Source organism: Chiloscyllium plagiosum, chromosome 16 (genome assembly GCF_004010195.1).
Source record: "Chiloscyllium plagiosum isolate BGI_BamShark_2017 chromosome 16, ASM401019v2, whole genome shotgun sequence".
Classification (NCBI taxonomy): Eukaryota; Metazoa; Chordata; class Chondrichthyes; order Orectolobiformes; family Hemiscylliidae; genus Chiloscyllium; species Chiloscyllium plagiosum.
The window spans coordinates 60965087-60982166 of NC_057725.1; the positions used below are offsets into that span (position 1 = coordinate 60965087).

Below are 17080 nucleotides of genomic sequence, written 5' to 3' on the forward strand. Positions count from 1 at the left end.
GCAGAGGGTGGTACGTGTATGGACTGAACTCCCAGAGGAAGTGGTGGAGGCTGGTATAATTGCAACATTTAAGAGGTATTTGGATGGGTATATGAATAGGAAGGGTTTGGAGGGATATGGGCCGGGTGCTGGCAGGTGGGACTAGATTGGGTTGGGATATCTGGTCGGCATGGACATCTCTATGACTCTAAGTGACAATCCGTCACCATAAGTCATCGTTCATAGCCTCCTGCATTCCCACCCTGGCCTCCCAGTCAGGCTTCAGGGCCTGATCTGTACATTTGAAGAAGGGCCACAGTGGTTTACACTTCATCTGCTCTTTCAGCGCGGGTTAAGACTGGACCCTGTGGAAATGCCAACAAAACGGTGTGGGGTTTGTGCCATCACCCATTGGAGCTGCTAGGATCAGTGGAACGGGGCAGGATTAAAACTTGAGAGTGTCTTACAACAGGGGAAACAGATCGAAAAGTGGTTATTTTTAATTTCCTGTATTTTTTACTGAAGAGGTTTTAATCTCCTGGCTGTTTCTTTCCCCCCTGCTTATTTCTCCCCCAGCACTTGTGACGTGTGCATGTAGGAGTAGGCCGCAGTGAAGAAAGAACGAGCACAGAAAATTTTATTCATATTCCACCACCAGGAAGAAAGAAACATCCGAGCGGTCAGTGATAAGCAGTGTCCTTCTAGGAAAAGTGATCTTGTGAAACATTGTGGCTGGAGCTCTTGATTTGCCGCAAAATTCTGTCCCTCAATAATAATGTGACCTTCTCATCAAAGCTCTCCATGTACAACTTGCTTCTGTGTAAAGTACACAATTTCTTTGTTCTGTTGCCTGAGCATTCACAGTGCAGTTGTTGTTCCTGAATTTCAGTTTGCGGACTCTCGCTCAGCAAATTAGACTGTTGAAACTCCTCGGTATGCCGTGATTGTAGGGCCGGTGCTTGGTGGTACCACCTCTATACTGTCAGGCCAGTAATCACACTGAAATGGTTAGAGTTTCAGAGACTGTCAGGACTGGCTGTGATCGGTGACTCGAACCTGACCATTGGCAGCAGAAACAGCTAGAAAAGCAGTCTGTCTCGATCACAATCAGTCTGTACTCCAACTGCTCATAGGGGACCCATTGGTAGCTCATATTAAATTCTCAATATTCCTACATTTCTCAAATGTTTCCTTTGACCTCAACTGTTACACAGTGGCACAGTGGTTAGCACTGCTGCCTCACAGCGCCAGAGACCCGGGTTCAATTCCCGCCTCAGGCGACTGACTGTATGGAGTTTGCACATTCTCCCCGTGTCTGCGTGGGTTTCCTCCGGGAGCTCCGGTTTCCTCCCACAGTCCAAAAGATGTGCAGGTCTGGTGAATTGGCCATACTAAATTGCCCTTGGTGTTAGGTTAGGGGTAAATGTAGGGGTATGGGTGGGTTACGCTTCGGTGTGGACTTGTTGGGCCGAAGGGCCTGTTTCCACACTGTAATGTAATCTAATCTAATAATCCCCTGACTATAGTGTTGTGTATATACCTTTGAGGATAGGAGCTGGATGTCGTGTTGAGGTTGTAGATGACATTAGTGAGGACTCTTCTGGAGTACTGTGGCTCGTTCTAGTCGCCCTGTTAATGAAAGGATATTACCAAGCCAAAGAGGGCTCAGAAGAGATTTACCCAGGATGTTGCTGGGAATGGAGGATTTGTGATTATAAGGAACCTTTTTCATTGGAGGATAGGAGGTTGAGGGGGTGACCACCATGGAGGTTTATAAAATCATGAGGGTTCGAGATAAAGTGAATGTCTTTAACAAAGACATGAGGCAGATCTTTTTTCCCCACAGAGGGTGGTTCGCGTGTGGAATGAGGAAGTGGTGGATGTGGGCAGAGTTACAACATTTAAAGGACATTTGGGCATGTACATGAATAGGAAGTGTTTGGAGGGAAATGGGCTAAGTGCAGGAAGGTGGGGATATGGGCCAAGTACAGGGAGGTGGGGATATGGGCCAAGTACAGGGAGGTGGGGATATGGGCCAAGTACAGGGAGGTGGGGATATGGGCCAAGTACAGGGAGGTGGGGATATGGGCCAAGTACAGGGAGGTGGGGATATGGGCCAAGTACAGGGAGGTGGGGATATGGGCCAAGTACAGGGAGGTGGGGATATGGGCCAAGTACAGGGAGGTGGGGATATGGGCCAAGTACAGGGAGGTGGGGATATGGGCCAAGTACAGGGAGGTGGGGATATGGGCCAAGTACAGGGAGGTGGGGATATGGGCCAAGTACAGGGAGGTGGGGATATGGGCCAAGTACAGGGAGGTGGGGATATGGGCCAAGTACAGGGAGGTGGGGATATGGGCCAAGTACAGGGAGGTGGGGATATGGGCCAAGTACAGGGAGGTGGGGATATGGGCCAAGTACAGGGAGGTGGGGATATGGGCCAAGTACAGGGAGGTGGGGATATGGGCCAAGTACAGGGAGGTGGGGATATGGGCCAAGTACAGGGAGGTGGGGATATGGGCCAAGTACAGGGAGGTGGGGATATGGGCCAAGTACAGGGAGGTGGGGATATGGGCCAAGTACAGGGAGGTGGGGATATGGGCCAAGTACAGGGAGGTGGGGATATGGGCCAAGTACAGGGAGGTGGGGATATGGGCCAAGTACAGGGAGGTGGGGATATGGGCCAAGTACAGGGAGGTGGGGATATGGGCCAAGTACAGGGAGGTGGGGATATGGGCCAAGTACAGGGAGGTGGGGATATGGGCCAAGTACAGGGAGGTGGGGATATGGGCCAAGTACAGGGAGGTGGGGATATGGGCCAAGTACAGGGAGGTGGGGATATGGGCCAAGTACAGGGAGGTGGGGATATGGGCCAAGTACAGGGAGGTGGGGATATGGGCCAAGTACAGGGAGGTGGGGATATGGGCCAAGTACAGGGAGGTGGGGATATGGGCCAAGTACAGGGAGGTGGGGATATGGGCCAAGTACAGGGAGGTGGGGATATGGGCCAAGTACAGGGAGGTGGGGATATGGGCCAAGTACAGGGAGGTGGGGATATGGGCCAAGTACAGGGAGGTGGGGATATGGGCCAAGTACAGGGAGGTGGGGATATGGGCCAAGTACAGGGAGGTGGGGATATGGGCCAAGTACAGGGAGGTGGGGATATGGGCCAAGTACAGGGAGGTGGGGATATGGGCCAAGTACAGGGAGGTGGGGATATGGGCCAAGTACAGGGAGGTGGGGATATGGGCCAAGTACAGGGAGGTGGGGATATGGGCCAAGTACAGGGAGGTGGGGATATGGGCCAAGTACAGGGAGGTGGGGATATGGGCCAAGTACAGGGAGGTGGGGATATGGGCCAAGTACAGGGAGGTGGGGATATGGGCCAAGTACAGGGAGGTGGGGATATGGGCCAAGTACAGGGAGGTGGGGATATGGGCCAAGTACAGGGAGGTGGGGATATGGGCCAAGTACAGGGAGGTGGGGATATGGGCCAAGTACAGGGAGGTGGGGATATGGGCCAAGTACAGGGAGGTGGGGATATGGGCCAAGTACAGGGAGGTGGGGATATGGGCCAAGTACAGGGAGGTGGGGATATGGGCCAAGTACAGGGAGGTGGGGATATGGGCCAAGTACAGGGAGGTGGGGATATGGGCCAAGTACAGGGAGGTGGGGATATGGGCCAAGTACAGGGAGGTGGGGATATGGGCCAAGTACAGGGAGGTGGGGATATGGGCCAAGTACAGGGAGGTGGGGATATGGGCCAAGTACAGGGAGGTGGGGATATGGGCCAAGTACAGGGAGGTGGGGATATGGGCCAAGTACAGGGAGGTGGGGATATGGGCCAAGTACAGGGAGGTGGGGATATGGGCCAAGTACAGGGAGGTGGGGATATGGGCCAAGTACAGGGAGGTGGGGATATGGGCCAAGTACAGGGAGGTGGGGATATGGGCCAAGTACAGGGAGGTGGGGATATGGGCCAAGTACAGGGAGGTGGGGATATGGGCCAAGTACAGGGAGGTGGGGATATGGGCCAAGTACAGGGAGGTGGGGATATGGGCCAAGTACAGGGAGGTGGGGATATGGGCCAAGTACAGGGAGGTGGGGATATGGGCCAAGTACAGGGAGGTGGGGATATGGGCCAAGTACAGGGAGGTGGGGATATGGGCCAAGTACAGGGAGGTGGGGATATGGGCCAAGTACAGGGAGGTGGGGATATGGGCCAAGTACAGGGAGGTGGGGATATGGGCCAAGTACAGGGAGGTGGGGATATGGGCCAAGTACAGGGAGGTGGGGATATGGGCCAAGTACAGGGAGGTGGGGATATGGGCCAAGTACAGGGAGGTGGGGATATGGGCCAAGTACAGGGAGGTGGGGATATGGGCCAAGTACAGGGAGGTGGGGATATGGGCCAAGTACAGGGAGGTGGGGATATGGGCCAAGTACAGGGAGGTGGGGATATGGGCCAAGTACAGGGAGGTGGGGATATGGGCCAAGTACAGGGAGGTGGGGATATGGGCCAAGTACAGGGAGGTGGGGATATGGGCCAAGTACAGGGAGGTGGGGATATGGGCCAAGTACAGGGAGGTGGGGATATGGGCCAAGTACAGGGAGGTGGGGATATGGGCCAAGTACAGGGAGGTGGGGATATGGGCCAAGTACAGGGAGGTGGGGATATGGGCCAAGTACAGGGAGGTGGGGATATGGGCCAAGTACAGGGAGGTGGGGATATGGGCCAAGTACAGGGAGGTGGGGATATGGGCCAAGTACAGGGAGGTGGGGATGGAGGTGGGGATATGGGTCAAGTGCAGGGAGGTGGGTATATGGGCCAAGTACATGTAGGTGGGGATATGGGCCAGGAGCAGGGAGTTGGGGATTTGGGCCAAGTACATGTAGGTGGGGATATGGGCCAGGAGCAGGGAGGTGGGAATATGGGCCTAGTACAGGGAGGTGGGAATATGGGCCTAGTACAGGAAGGTGGGGATTTTAGTTTGGGATTATGGTCGGCATGGACTGGTTGGACCAAAGGGTGTGTTTCTGCGCTGTGTGACTCTGTGACTACTTCCTTAGTTTCCAAGGAAAACTGATGTAAAGGGTGGAATTTTCCCTGGCCATTGGGCACAGCCTCAGGGGCAAACAGAGAGGGGCAAGTTCCCAGCATGATCCCACCCTCTGTCAGTGTGCCCCAGGATTTGTCAAAGTGAAGGGAGTCCTCTTGAATCTGCCAGGTATGTGAGAAAGAAGCAGTCGTGTTTGCTGAGGAGCCAAATACTAACTGTTCTTGGACAAAGTTTGGGATTTCCAGCCAGGTTTCCAGGTCTGTCGTCAAATTGTTGGGGTTGTTGAGGACAGTCCACGGAGGGAAGGGCTTCTCCGACGACACTGACAGACTGGGAAGGCATTGATCCTTGAGCCAGGACCAGGTGAGAGCCCGGTGCTCCCAGCCTCTCAGAGAATGCTCTCCCTGATTGACAGATGATTGATAACTGCTTGGAGGGAGATCCGTCTGACCTGTCAGTCAAGTAGAGGGCAACTGACCTGTCAGTCAAGTACAAGGTAGAGGGCAAGATGAGCTCCTATGGCCTCACTTTCCACCTCCTCACGAGTAGAAGTTATGCCAATGGCTCCCGGAGTAGCACCGGCCACCTTCTCCTTAGCTTCCTGTCCCCTCTAGAAAGGACATATGCTGGGATCGGGCTGGAAGGAAGCAATATGCCAACGTGGGGCCTACACCCAGTCGATCAGCTCTCTTGCCATGCCTGAGGCCTGGTTAGCCCTAAGGGGGTCAAGCTCTCAAGGCCATTGTGCAGCTTCCTGGAGTACAAGCAACTTCCCAGAGGAGCAGGCACTACCAACGTTGTTAAAGGGCCTGTCATTGGAGGATCAGGCCCCAGTGCAGTACACCACCCTAGCACACCACGACCCTCTTCTCTACCTCTTGCCAGTTGTGTGTTCTCTTGCAAAGAGAGAAAGGTGAGAGTTTGTCTGGAGTGGAGTGGGGCGCACAGTATTTGTGGAGAGTGGCCAAGCTGATGAGGGTGAGTGAGTGTCTGTTGTCTAGCTGCAGAGGGAAGATTGAGTGCAGCTGAAAGGTGTGTTGTGCTGAGTATGGCTGTAAAGGGCGATGGTGGAGGGATCACAGAGTATGGGGCAGCCTCACACACACCTTTCCTGCCCTCCCATACCGCTGGATCCTCTTCGTGAGCTGCCGCTAGGTTTGAGGGAGCACTTCCATCCATGCTCTTTTGGGTTGGGAGACTGTTGCTTCGGTGCTGTCCTTGCAGGGGGGAGCATCTCACTGCAGTCCATTGATCTCAGACGAGACACCCAGATCAAAGCTTCCTCGGTCAGTCTCCTCTCCCACTCTGTAGGTGCCACAGCTTGAAAGTTCCTGGCACAGATGAGCTTCTCCATACATGCCACCGTGGGCGGCACGGTGGCACAGTGGTTAGCACTGCTGCCTCACAGCGCCAGAGACCCGGGTTCAATTCCCGACTCAGGCGACTGAAATCTAATCTAATCTAATCTAATGCCCTTTTAATGAGACATTGTTCCTTTAGCACAATGGACAAATTGTCCCTCACGCCCGAGTTGGTCAGGATGCAGGGTGCTAACTGGCTTTCTCCGCTAAAGAGTGACAAATGAACATACAGGAAAGGCTTAGGTCCCAGATCCAATTTTTGCTCCTGGGCACTAAGGCAATATCTATTCAGTACCTCAACCATTTCAACAGCATTTGTTGTGCAGGTCGTTCTGCCACAGCACGCGTTTTATCAAACACGAGTTCGCCGTTTAACGCGATTGATGAGGAGGGGGCACCGTTTCTGAAGCATGAACGTTGTAAAACGTGCGATTGCAACGCCAACATTTTAAGTGCTATTTTTATTGTGAGATGGGGAGTTCCACACAAGAAGAACTACCTGTATATTTTTCCAACTAATTTATTAGCGATCCTATCCCTATCTTAGTTCTCCTTTTTTATTACTTAGGTGCTCATGAAATACTTTACTCTTTGTTTTTATTTATTTTGATATTTACCCTTCATCTTTGCTTTTTGCCAACTCATCGTTTTCCCTCTGAGTTTCTCTCCTGCGCTTATATCCTTCCACTTTGGAACTGAGATGAGGAGAAAAGAGTTGTTGATCTTTGTTCGTTTTTGTGTGTGCTTCTTCATTGAGTGTATCCAGAAGTGATTTTTATTTAGAGGCTGGAGGATTTATGGAATATGTGTGTGTGCATGGTACAGAAAACTGGTGAACAGGTTAAAGAGTTATCCAGGAGTCAGTTAAGTAGAGGAGCAATCTTGAAGGGTTGAATAGCCTACACTTCAGGGTGGCGTTTGACTGAGTGAGGCGGTGAAGAGCGTTAACAAAACTGACGTGGATGTAAATCAGGAGCAAACTCTCTGCTGGTTGGAGTCACACCTGGCACAAAAGGAAGGTGACCGTGGTTGTTGGAGGTCCGTCACCTCAGCTCCACGACGTTCTGCAGGAGTTCCTCAGGCCCAACCACCTTCAACTGCTTCATCAATCAATGGGAGATAGCTGCGTCGCCGTAACGTCATTGGATTAATCATCCAGAGCTCCAGGCTAATGTTCTGGGGATTGGAATCCCACAATGGCAGGCAGTGAAGTTTGAATTCATTAAGATTCCTTAAAATCCATTCTGATATATCAAGTGTTTTCGAGAAGGAAAAGTGACTGATTTTATCTGGTCTGGCATCTGTGTAGTGCCTCCAGACCTTTAGTATGGTTGACTCTTAACTGCAGCCTGCGGTGATCTTGATTGCCAATCATTGCAAAGGCAATTTGGGATGGCCAACAATTTTTGGCCTTGAGACATGCATCCCAAGCAAGAATTATGAGGGAAGGCTTCCCTCCCATCAGAAAGTCAGACATGGGGATGTTGGCCAATGATCGCACAATGTTCAGCACCATTCATGACTCCTCAGATACCGAAGCAGTCCATGTTCAAATGCAACAAGATCCGGGCAATATCCAGACAAGTAGTAAGTGGACATTTGTTCCACATGACCATCTCCATTAAAAGAGAATGTAACCATATCCCCACGACGTCCAATGGCTCTACCATTTGTGGGACGCCCTGTCAGTAACCTGGGGAACAAAATTGACCAAAGACATTACTGGACCAACCAGTTAAAAAAAAAAACTGAGGCCACATTTGTGGTTAATTTCGTCAACAAAATGAGATATCCCTGTGAAACCCTTGGTCGAGACCGAAAATGAAAGCTGAAACCCCAGTTATTTCCTGCGAGAAGGAAACCACAAGGAATCATGATTTAAAACAACATAAGGTCGACGATAGAAAAGTGCAAGCTAACATGAAATACCACCTTCGCTAACCACCTGTACTCCCAACAACCAGAATCGACTTCATTCAATAGAAATTTACAGGAGCATTGTGGTTGATTCTAAACACAAATTACACATGAAATGGCAGATTGGAGTAGGACAGATCTTCTGAATTGGCTCAGCAATCCAGTCATCGATCACAGTGACAAAAGTTCTTCAAAGCGCTGTCTTCCTCACACGAAGTTTCAGTTCCTCCTCTTCAAGGGCATACTCTGATACCTAACCAATAGCAGTTAACAATAAACCCAGACTCTAAGGGCGACGTCTTCACCAACAATGACATGACTCCACCCGAACTGCTTGCTTGGTTTCAGATTCTGGATCTGGCCTCTCAAGCCTAGACGTACCACACTCTGCATTCCTGATGAAGGGCTTATGCCCGAAATGTCAACTCTCCTGCTCCTCGGATGCTGCCTGAGCTGCTGTGCTTTTCCTGCGCCACACCCTCGACTCACACCACACTCCCTCGTGGACTCCTCAATTTCTGCTGGTCTCTGATGACTCTGCCCCCCCCCCCCCACTTGACATAATTTCAGCCAGGTATCCGGTCTCCACCTCGGTCTTCATTTTCTTAGCTAATGGGAGGGTCAGTTTCCCTTTCCCATGAGGGTCTACCTCCCAAAATGCAAGTATTTTTTCCCACAGATTCCATCACAGCCCTGAATGCTGTTTAAATATTGTCATTTTCTGTCGCTTTGATAGCATTTTCTTTTCCTCTTGATCTTCCTGTACCCAATCCTCATTCTCTCAGAATCCCTACAATGTGGAAGCAGGCCATTCAGCCCATCGGATCAATGCCGACCTCCCCGAAGAGCATCCCAGCCAGACCCATGCCCCTAACCTGCCTCAGTAACCCAGCATTTCCCATGGCTAATCCACTTGACCTGCACATCCCTGGACACTGTGGGCAATTTAGCATGGCACACCACCTAACCTACACATCGAGTCATGGAGTGGAAAAGCACAGAAACAGAGCCTTTGGTCCAGCTCATACATGCCAACCAGGTTTCCCAAGCTAAACTAGTCTCACTTGCCTGCATTTGACCCATGTCCCTCTAAACCTTTCCTATTCATGTACGTTAAATGCTGCAAATATACTTGCTTTATCTACTTCCTCTGGCAGTTCATTCCACATAAAGCCTACTGTCTGTGTGAAAAAAGTTGCATTGTAGGTTCCTTGTAAATCTTTCTCCTTCCACCTTAAAATTATGCCCTTCAGTTTTGATTGTCTTTACCTTAGGGGAAAGACCTTGGCTATTCACCTTATCCATGCCCTCATGATTCTTTGGACTGTGGGAGGAAAATGGAGCACCTGGAAGAAACCCACACAGACACAGGGAGAATGTGCATACTCCACACAGTCACCCAAGGGTCACATCGAACCTGGGTGCATGCTGCTGTGAGGCAGCAGTGCTAACAAACACTGAGCATTGTTGGGCATTCCCCGAACTAAACACTGGCCTTTGAAATATCTCATATATTTTGTTCATTCATTACTTTAAATTTTATTATGATCACTATTGCTTGGATGTTCAACAAGACCTACTACTTCCCTTATTAGGCTTCTTATATATTGGATCAGCAAGGAACCTTGTACAAGCTTGCGTTGGTGAAACACATTTCTCAATCTTACTACCTCCCAAAGCATTTTACAGTCATTTTTAATTAGAGTCTGTGTCGTGACATATGAAAAGTTACAGCTAATTTGCACACACTTCACACCTACAGCCAGCAGTTAAATACTCAACCAAATAATCTATTTTATAGAGAAAACTTGCATTTATATAGTATTTTCCCCAACCGGTGGATGTCTCAAAGCGTCTCAACGTGACGCACTTTTCCAACAGCTGCTGTTGTAATGTAAGAAAGTGTGGCACAATTTGTACACAGCGAGTTCCCACAGAAAAGGTTGTGACCAGGTGTTCTGTTTCCCGTGATGTTGGGTGAAAAAAGAATAAAGCAGTTGCATTTGTGTAGCGCCTTTCACATCTCAAAGTCTTTCACAGTCAACAAAGTATTCTTGGAGTGTATCCACTGTTATAATGTAGGCAACTGGGCTGCCAGTTTGCTCACAACAACCTCTCACAGACAGCACTGTGACAATAACCACAGTCTGTGCTTTTGTGATGTTATTTGCAAGGTTGATGCTGGCCGGGAGACTAGAAGGACTCTCCAAATCGTCATCAAAAGGCACTGCAGAATGCGCAATTTTTTTCTGGTGATGAGGAGGAGCTGACATTGGACTTAGCGGGGGACAAAGTTAAAAATCACACAGCACCGGGTTATAGTCCAACAGGTTTATTTGGAAGCACCAGCTTTCGGAGTGCTGCTTCTTTGTCAGGTGGTTGTGGAGAATAAGACCATAAGATAAAACTTATAGCAAAAGATCACAGTGTCAAGCAACTAAAATGATATATCGAACAAAACTGGATTGTTGTTCAGTCTTTCGTCTTCCAAATAAACCTGTTGGACTATAACCTGGTGTTGTGTGATTTTTTTCAAAACCTTTTTTTCTGGTAGAAGACGTTCATCAGATTTCTCTTTATTTTTCTTATTGGCAGAACCATCTTCTTTCCAAAGGCTTGGTCTTGATGGAAGAAAAAGTGCGAGTCTGTGAAGGTTGGTACGAAGTCTGTAAAAAGCCTCATCCAGGGCAAAGCAGCCTGTTGGATTGGCACTCCATTCACCGTCTTCTGCTTTCAACAGAGTAGCAGCAGTGTGGACCATTAACGAGATGCACTGCAGCAACTTACAGAGGTTCCTTCAACAGCATCTTTCAAACTCACAGCTCTTATCACTTCGTAGATGCACGGGGGCACCAGCACCTGAAATGTCCCCTTCAAGTCACACCCTGTCCTGATTTGGAAGTGTATCAAGGTTTCTTCATTACTGCTGTTTAAAACCCTGAAACTCCCTTTCCTAGCAAGTGTCCTTGCAGCCCTAGGACTGAAGCTGTTCAAGAAGGCAGCGCCTTTAGGGCACACGGGAATGGGTAATAAATTCTGGTCTACCAGCGATGCCCACATCCCGTGAACAAAGTTTTGACAAAAAACGTTAAGGGCTGACATTAATGTTAGAAGTCGCACGACACCAGGTTATAGTCCAACAGGTTTTTTTTAGATTAGATTAGATTACTTACAGTGTGGAAACAGGCCCTTCGGCCCAACAAGTCCACACCGACCCGCCGAAGCGCAACCCACCCATACCCCTACATTTACCCCTTTAACCTAACACTACGGGCAATTTAGCATGGCCAATTCACCTGACCCGCACATCTTTGTGACTGTGGGAGGAAACCGGAGCACCCGGAGGAAACCCATGCAGACACGGGGAGAACGTGCAAACTCCACACAGTCAGTCGCCTGAGGCGAGAATTGAACCCAGGTCTCTGGTGCTGTGAGGCAGCAGTGCTAACCACTGTGCCACCGTGCCGCCCACTATTTATTTAGAATCACATGCTTTTGGAGCGCTGCTCCTGGTGTTGGGTGATTTTAAATAAACCTGTTGGACTATAATTTCCTGTCATGTGACTTCTGACCTTGTCCACCCCAGTCCAACACCGGCACCTCCACATCATGTTGTCGGCTAACGGCTACTTCTCGGACTGCATGAATTGATCAAGAGTTTAGTACAGTCTGAGCCTTTCAATTCAGTCACTGGACTCAAGAACAATAAAGAATTCCAATAATTGAGCATTAAAGTGCCATTTTGGTCTGCTGCTCACATTGCTTAATCCAAATTGGATAATTTAATTTATTGTGTGAAAAATTGGATTCCGTAATGAAAACCGACGTGTACTTCATTTAGTTCAGTATGAGGCAACATGAGGTTACAGTCAAGCACATGGGCATTATTTTGACCATCTGAATGGAAGTTGAGCTGTTGTTGTACACCATGTAGTGTTGCTAAATATACCCACACCTCCAGGGCATTCGCTCAACAACGAGCTTATTGACTTCAGTGTAAGCATTTGGAAGGTTAATATTCTTTGAGTCCATGTTTAAATTGGTGGTGAGATGAATACGTACTGAATGTAATATGAGCCAGTAACCCCGCCCAGAAGCATAGGGTGAATGTTCCATTTTTGTAGCTAACTGCTTGTAGTGTTGGAGGGATTCTCACCATGAGCCCCAGTGAGATTTTCCACCGTACCTTACCAAACGTGTCTCGTTAACTCCCTATTCCATTCCTATGGTGTCCCTTACGTCCAGTTCCAGCCCTACCATAACACCGGTCCCAGAACGACTTGTTTGGATATCCACCACTGCCCCCCCCCACCCCAATTCCCCTTTCCACTGAATTTCTGTGGATGGACTCAATGGACTGACTTTGACCTTGAGTGCCCTACCCAGACAGCCCCAGAGGAGAAGTGACCAGACCCCTGAATGGTACCTGTACATTCCATCCTAGCCCCCCCCTGCTGACTGCATTAGCTCTATCCCCGGACTGGCCTCTTTGGAGCAACATGACTATTAGCCATGGCAGAGGCATGGAACCCGCAATTGAGGAACCCCTGACCGAAGTCTCTTCCCCTCAACCCAACTGGATGCCGGACTGTGGCCAATCACCTGGTAATGGGAGGCTGCCCCGACCCACTGTGCCAGCACTGATGGGTAGCTCCATGGACCTCAGTGAGGACCACTCCCTGAAGACACTGGGGCATGGCTGCTTGCTGGCTGTGTGTGTGTGTGTGTGTGTGTGTGTGTGTGTGTGCGTGTGCTGTGTGAGCTACTGGAACGTGGCATACTACCATACAGTGCACTGTTCACCCCCTATCATTGAGGACTGCTGAGCAGCTACCAGGCTTTGTGACCATGTTAGTTGGCACAATGGTAAACCATGGATCATCCAAGTAGGCACTCAGTGAAGAGAATAGTGAGGTGCAGCCTGGTCCAGTCCATGAACTGGGTGCCTGTCCCCATGCAGAAAGTGTCCTTTCAACAGCCTTTCAGTGCCCACTGTTGATAGCCCCGCTGCAAGGTGTGCTGCAAGTGGGTCGGAGATGCACCACGATAGTCATGAGGGGTTGGCAGATGTCAGATGCCAAGGTCTGTGGCCAAGGGGTGCGGGTGGCTGGTGCCCATGGATGGTGGCTGGAGATGCTGAGCAACACAGGGTCTCCTCAGGGCATCCAGCAGCGAGCTGAAACCTCCAGGTACCCGCTCTGACTTGCACCTGGCGAACACTCGACAGCACCTTTCCTCAGTCCGTTTGGTGTGAGCGGAAGCTGCTTGCTGACGAGGCAGGTGGTGGCATTTAGCAAGCTTTTAAAACCCCTTTCTTCGGCATCTCGCCACTGCCTAGCGGGAAGGCTGCCTCCCCACTTGGTGAAAACGCAACATGTCCAGCCAGATGGCTCCCGATATTTGGGATAAGCCTCACCGGCTCCTGCCACAAAATCTTGCAACTTGGCCCAGCCCTCACTGAATAGACAAGCATCTGGACCTCAGGGTGCTCCATCGATCAGGGAGTTCACAGGGAAGACAACAGGCAGGATTCGGGCTGGAGTCAGAGCGTGGGGAGCGGGCTGTAACTAACTGAAAAGTTGCAGCCTTTGCTCGGTGAGCACCGAGTCGGTGAGCTGCTATACAGTCGGGCCATGGTCAGCTGTGATGATTAGGGCTGGATGATTATCGCCAATGTTATGGCCCAGCTCCCTTCTAACCATTGTGATCGCGAGGGTCACTGTTTAGGAACAGACAAACTGATCATTATGATTGGATGTTTGACTCCCAGCAGCAATGACAGGAGGAATCCCACCGTTTTCTCACTCCCAGCCTCTGGTGACCAGCTGCATTAGTCAAATACTGAGTGGGTATTTTAATATGACCGCATGGCATAGTGGGATGATATTAGAGTCCTCGTAACAGCTGGCTCAATCACTTCCACCCTATCAGAATGAGTTGTTGGTCTCTTTATTATGTATTAGGTGGAAATTTCAGAAAGGCTCATGTTCTATCCCCTCCTGTGGGGAGAAAACCCGGGATCCAGCATTGTGGGAATTGTTAGTTCCAGAGAGTCCATTGGAACGGTGATGACACCAGTCGAGCTGGGGTCGGAAGTGTTCCTCTGAGGTTGAGGTTAGGAAAGGACGGCTTGCACTGACATTGCGCCCATCACGGCCTCAGGATGTCCCTCAGCACGATGTACGCAGAGTGGAGTGCAGGTGCCACCGAAAAGTAGAGAGCGGTGCAGCCAATTTGCACACAGCAAGGTGCCACCGAGTTGTAGACGTTTTCAGCACAGAGCGAGGCCATTTGGCCTTCTGTGTTTACAGTGGTTGACACGTCGCCGTCCAGTCTACTCCTGCTCTCCAACCTTTGGTCAACAGCTTTGTAGATCGCTGCACGGCAAGCACTGGATCAGTGATTTGAAGGTTTCTGCCTCCAACATCTGTTCAGACAGTGAGCTCCAGATCTCCACCACTGTCCAGGCGACAACCATCCCCCTTAACCCCCATCTAAACCACCTACTTCATACCCTAAATCTATGCCTCCTCATTATAACTGTTCAACCCTTATAATGTTCTCCACTTCAGTTAGATCTCCTGTCCCAAAGAAAACAATCCCAATAGTTTCCTCACTGCTAAAATTCTCCAGTCCGGGATGGAGCTTGCTTGACATGAACGTTAGCCATGTGATGTTTTCCACTAATCACCATTGATGCCTTTTGCCAGATGTTTCCTTTTTGCTTTTTAGGTGAAAATCTTTTGGAAGCTTTGACAAATAGTTGGGATAATTTCTTCACTGAAATCCTACCCATGTTACAAGCCATATTTTACCCTGTGCAGGTAAGGAAGGATTGATTCTGGATTCTCTAACACCTTTTCAACAAAAACAGCATCCTTAGTATTCATGGTTCAGATTTGCTGGTGCCGTGCTGAAAATCCTACACCGCATTTTCCACTCAGGAATGCTACAGCCTTCTGGACTGCAGCACAGTGGCTCAGTGGTTAGGCATTGCTGCCTTGCAGTGCCAGGGACCCAGATATGATTCCAGACTTGGCGACTGTCTGTGTGGAGTTTGCACATTCTCCCTGTATCTGTGTGGGTTTCCTCCAGGTGATCCGGTTTCCTCCCACAGTCCAAAGATACGCAGGTTAAGTGAACTGGCCATGCTAAATTGCCAGAGACTTATAGGTTAGGTGCATTAGTTAGGGGTAAATATGGGATAAAAGGGTAGGGGATTGGGTTACCCTTTGGAAGGTTGGCGTGGATTCGTTGGGCCGAAGGGCCTGTTTCCACATTGTAGGGATTCTAAGACTTACTTGAAGAGAAAATGAGGTCTGCAGATGCTGGAGATCAGAGATGGAAATGTGTTGCTGGAGAAGCGCAGCAGGTCAGGCAGCATCCAGGGAACAGGAGAATCGACGTTTCGGGCATTAGCCCTTCTTCAGGAATCGACCTGCTGCGCTTCTCCAGCAACACATTTCCATTTCTAAGACTTACTGTTGAGTTCAATAATTGTAGGGCTTGAGGTCATGTCCTTACCCCCAACCCCACAATAGCAGGCCTTGTCATCACATGGTCTGCTATTACACATTACCCATTGTCAGCTGCTAACATTGCCCCAGACTGGCCTTTACCCAATCCTTCGTCTGTCCAACTGGTTTTCTCCCCCTTTGTGCTCTCTCTCCACCTATCAGTTAATCTCTCTCCCAAACCCCATCTTCTACACAAAAAAAATCCTTTTTCTAGTTACCATCAGTTCTGAAGAAGGGTCACTGGACCTGAGATGTTATCCGAAATCTGCTTTCTCTCTCCACAGATGCTGCCAGGCCTGCTGAGTTTTTCCAGCAATTTGCTTCTGACATTAATCCAGTTGCCTCCTATCATTTCGACCTATCATTTACAATGCTCTCATTGGTTGTGCAGGCACAGTATTCTGTGGTAAAGAGTTCCAAAAAGGTTCCCATGCGATTGACTGAAGAAATCTTTCCCCATTTTAGTCCCAGATGGCTGATTTCCTATTCAGAGACAATGCCCCCATGTACTGGATTCCCCAATATTGTCTCAATATTGTCTCAATATTGACCCTGACAGTCCCATCAATAACTTTGTGTCTTTCAATTAGATCTCCCCTCTTTCTTCAAACCTCCAGGGAATATGGAGCTGGTTGATCAATCTCTCCTCACGGGATAATGCCTTCATCCCCGGGACTAGTCTTTGTTGCTGTCTGTTGTCAGAGAGAGAGTACCAGCTCCAGCAGCTACACAATGCTACTGCTCGTAACCAAACCAAACCAGAGAAAGCTGAGCTGGGAGAACTGGCCACTCCCCTTGCATTGTACAAATGTTTATTTTTTTAAAAAACCTGAAAGCCTGTTTTCTGAGGCAGTATCTGATAGCTATAATCAAGCTGACCCTAAAACCCTTCCAAGCCCAGACCTCTCGGAGTCTGTTTTTTTTGTGACCTCCTGAAAAAAAGGAAGCCAGGGACACCATAACCTTGTTAAAGGAGCATCATGGTCACACTGTCCACAGTATTCCATGCCCCACCGAACTCGTCTCTGCATACCTCGACACTGTCCTGTCCCCCTTAGTCCAAGAACTCCCCACCTACGTTCGGGACACCACCCACGCCCTCCACCTCCTCCATGATTTTCGCTTCACCGGTCCCCAACGCCTTATCTTCACAATGGACATCCAGTCCCTGTACACCTCCATCCCCCATCACGAAGGACTTAAAGCCCTCCGCTTCTTCCTTTCCCGCCGTACCAACCAGTACCCT

At 49.6% G+C, this 17080-nt stretch overlaps 1 protein-coding gene across 4 annotated transcripts in view; it reads left to right on the forward strand.

Annotated features, from left to right (window-relative positions):
* Positions 1–17080, forward strand: part of LOC122557955 (proline-rich protein 5-like) — a 141585-nt gene that overhangs the window by 88797 nt on the left and 35708 nt on the right. For 3 of the 4 annotated variants that reach the window (XM_043706220.1, XM_043706224.1, XM_043706221.1), the window contains exons 5-6: positions 10886–10970; positions 15050–15141. In XM_043706220.1, coding sequence (XP_043562155.1) covers positions 10886–10970; positions 15050–15141 — 177 coding nt within the window. The remainder of the gene's footprint in view (positions 1–10885; positions 10971–15049; positions 15142–17080) is intronic. The other variant, XM_043706223.1, reaches the window with a different exon arrangement.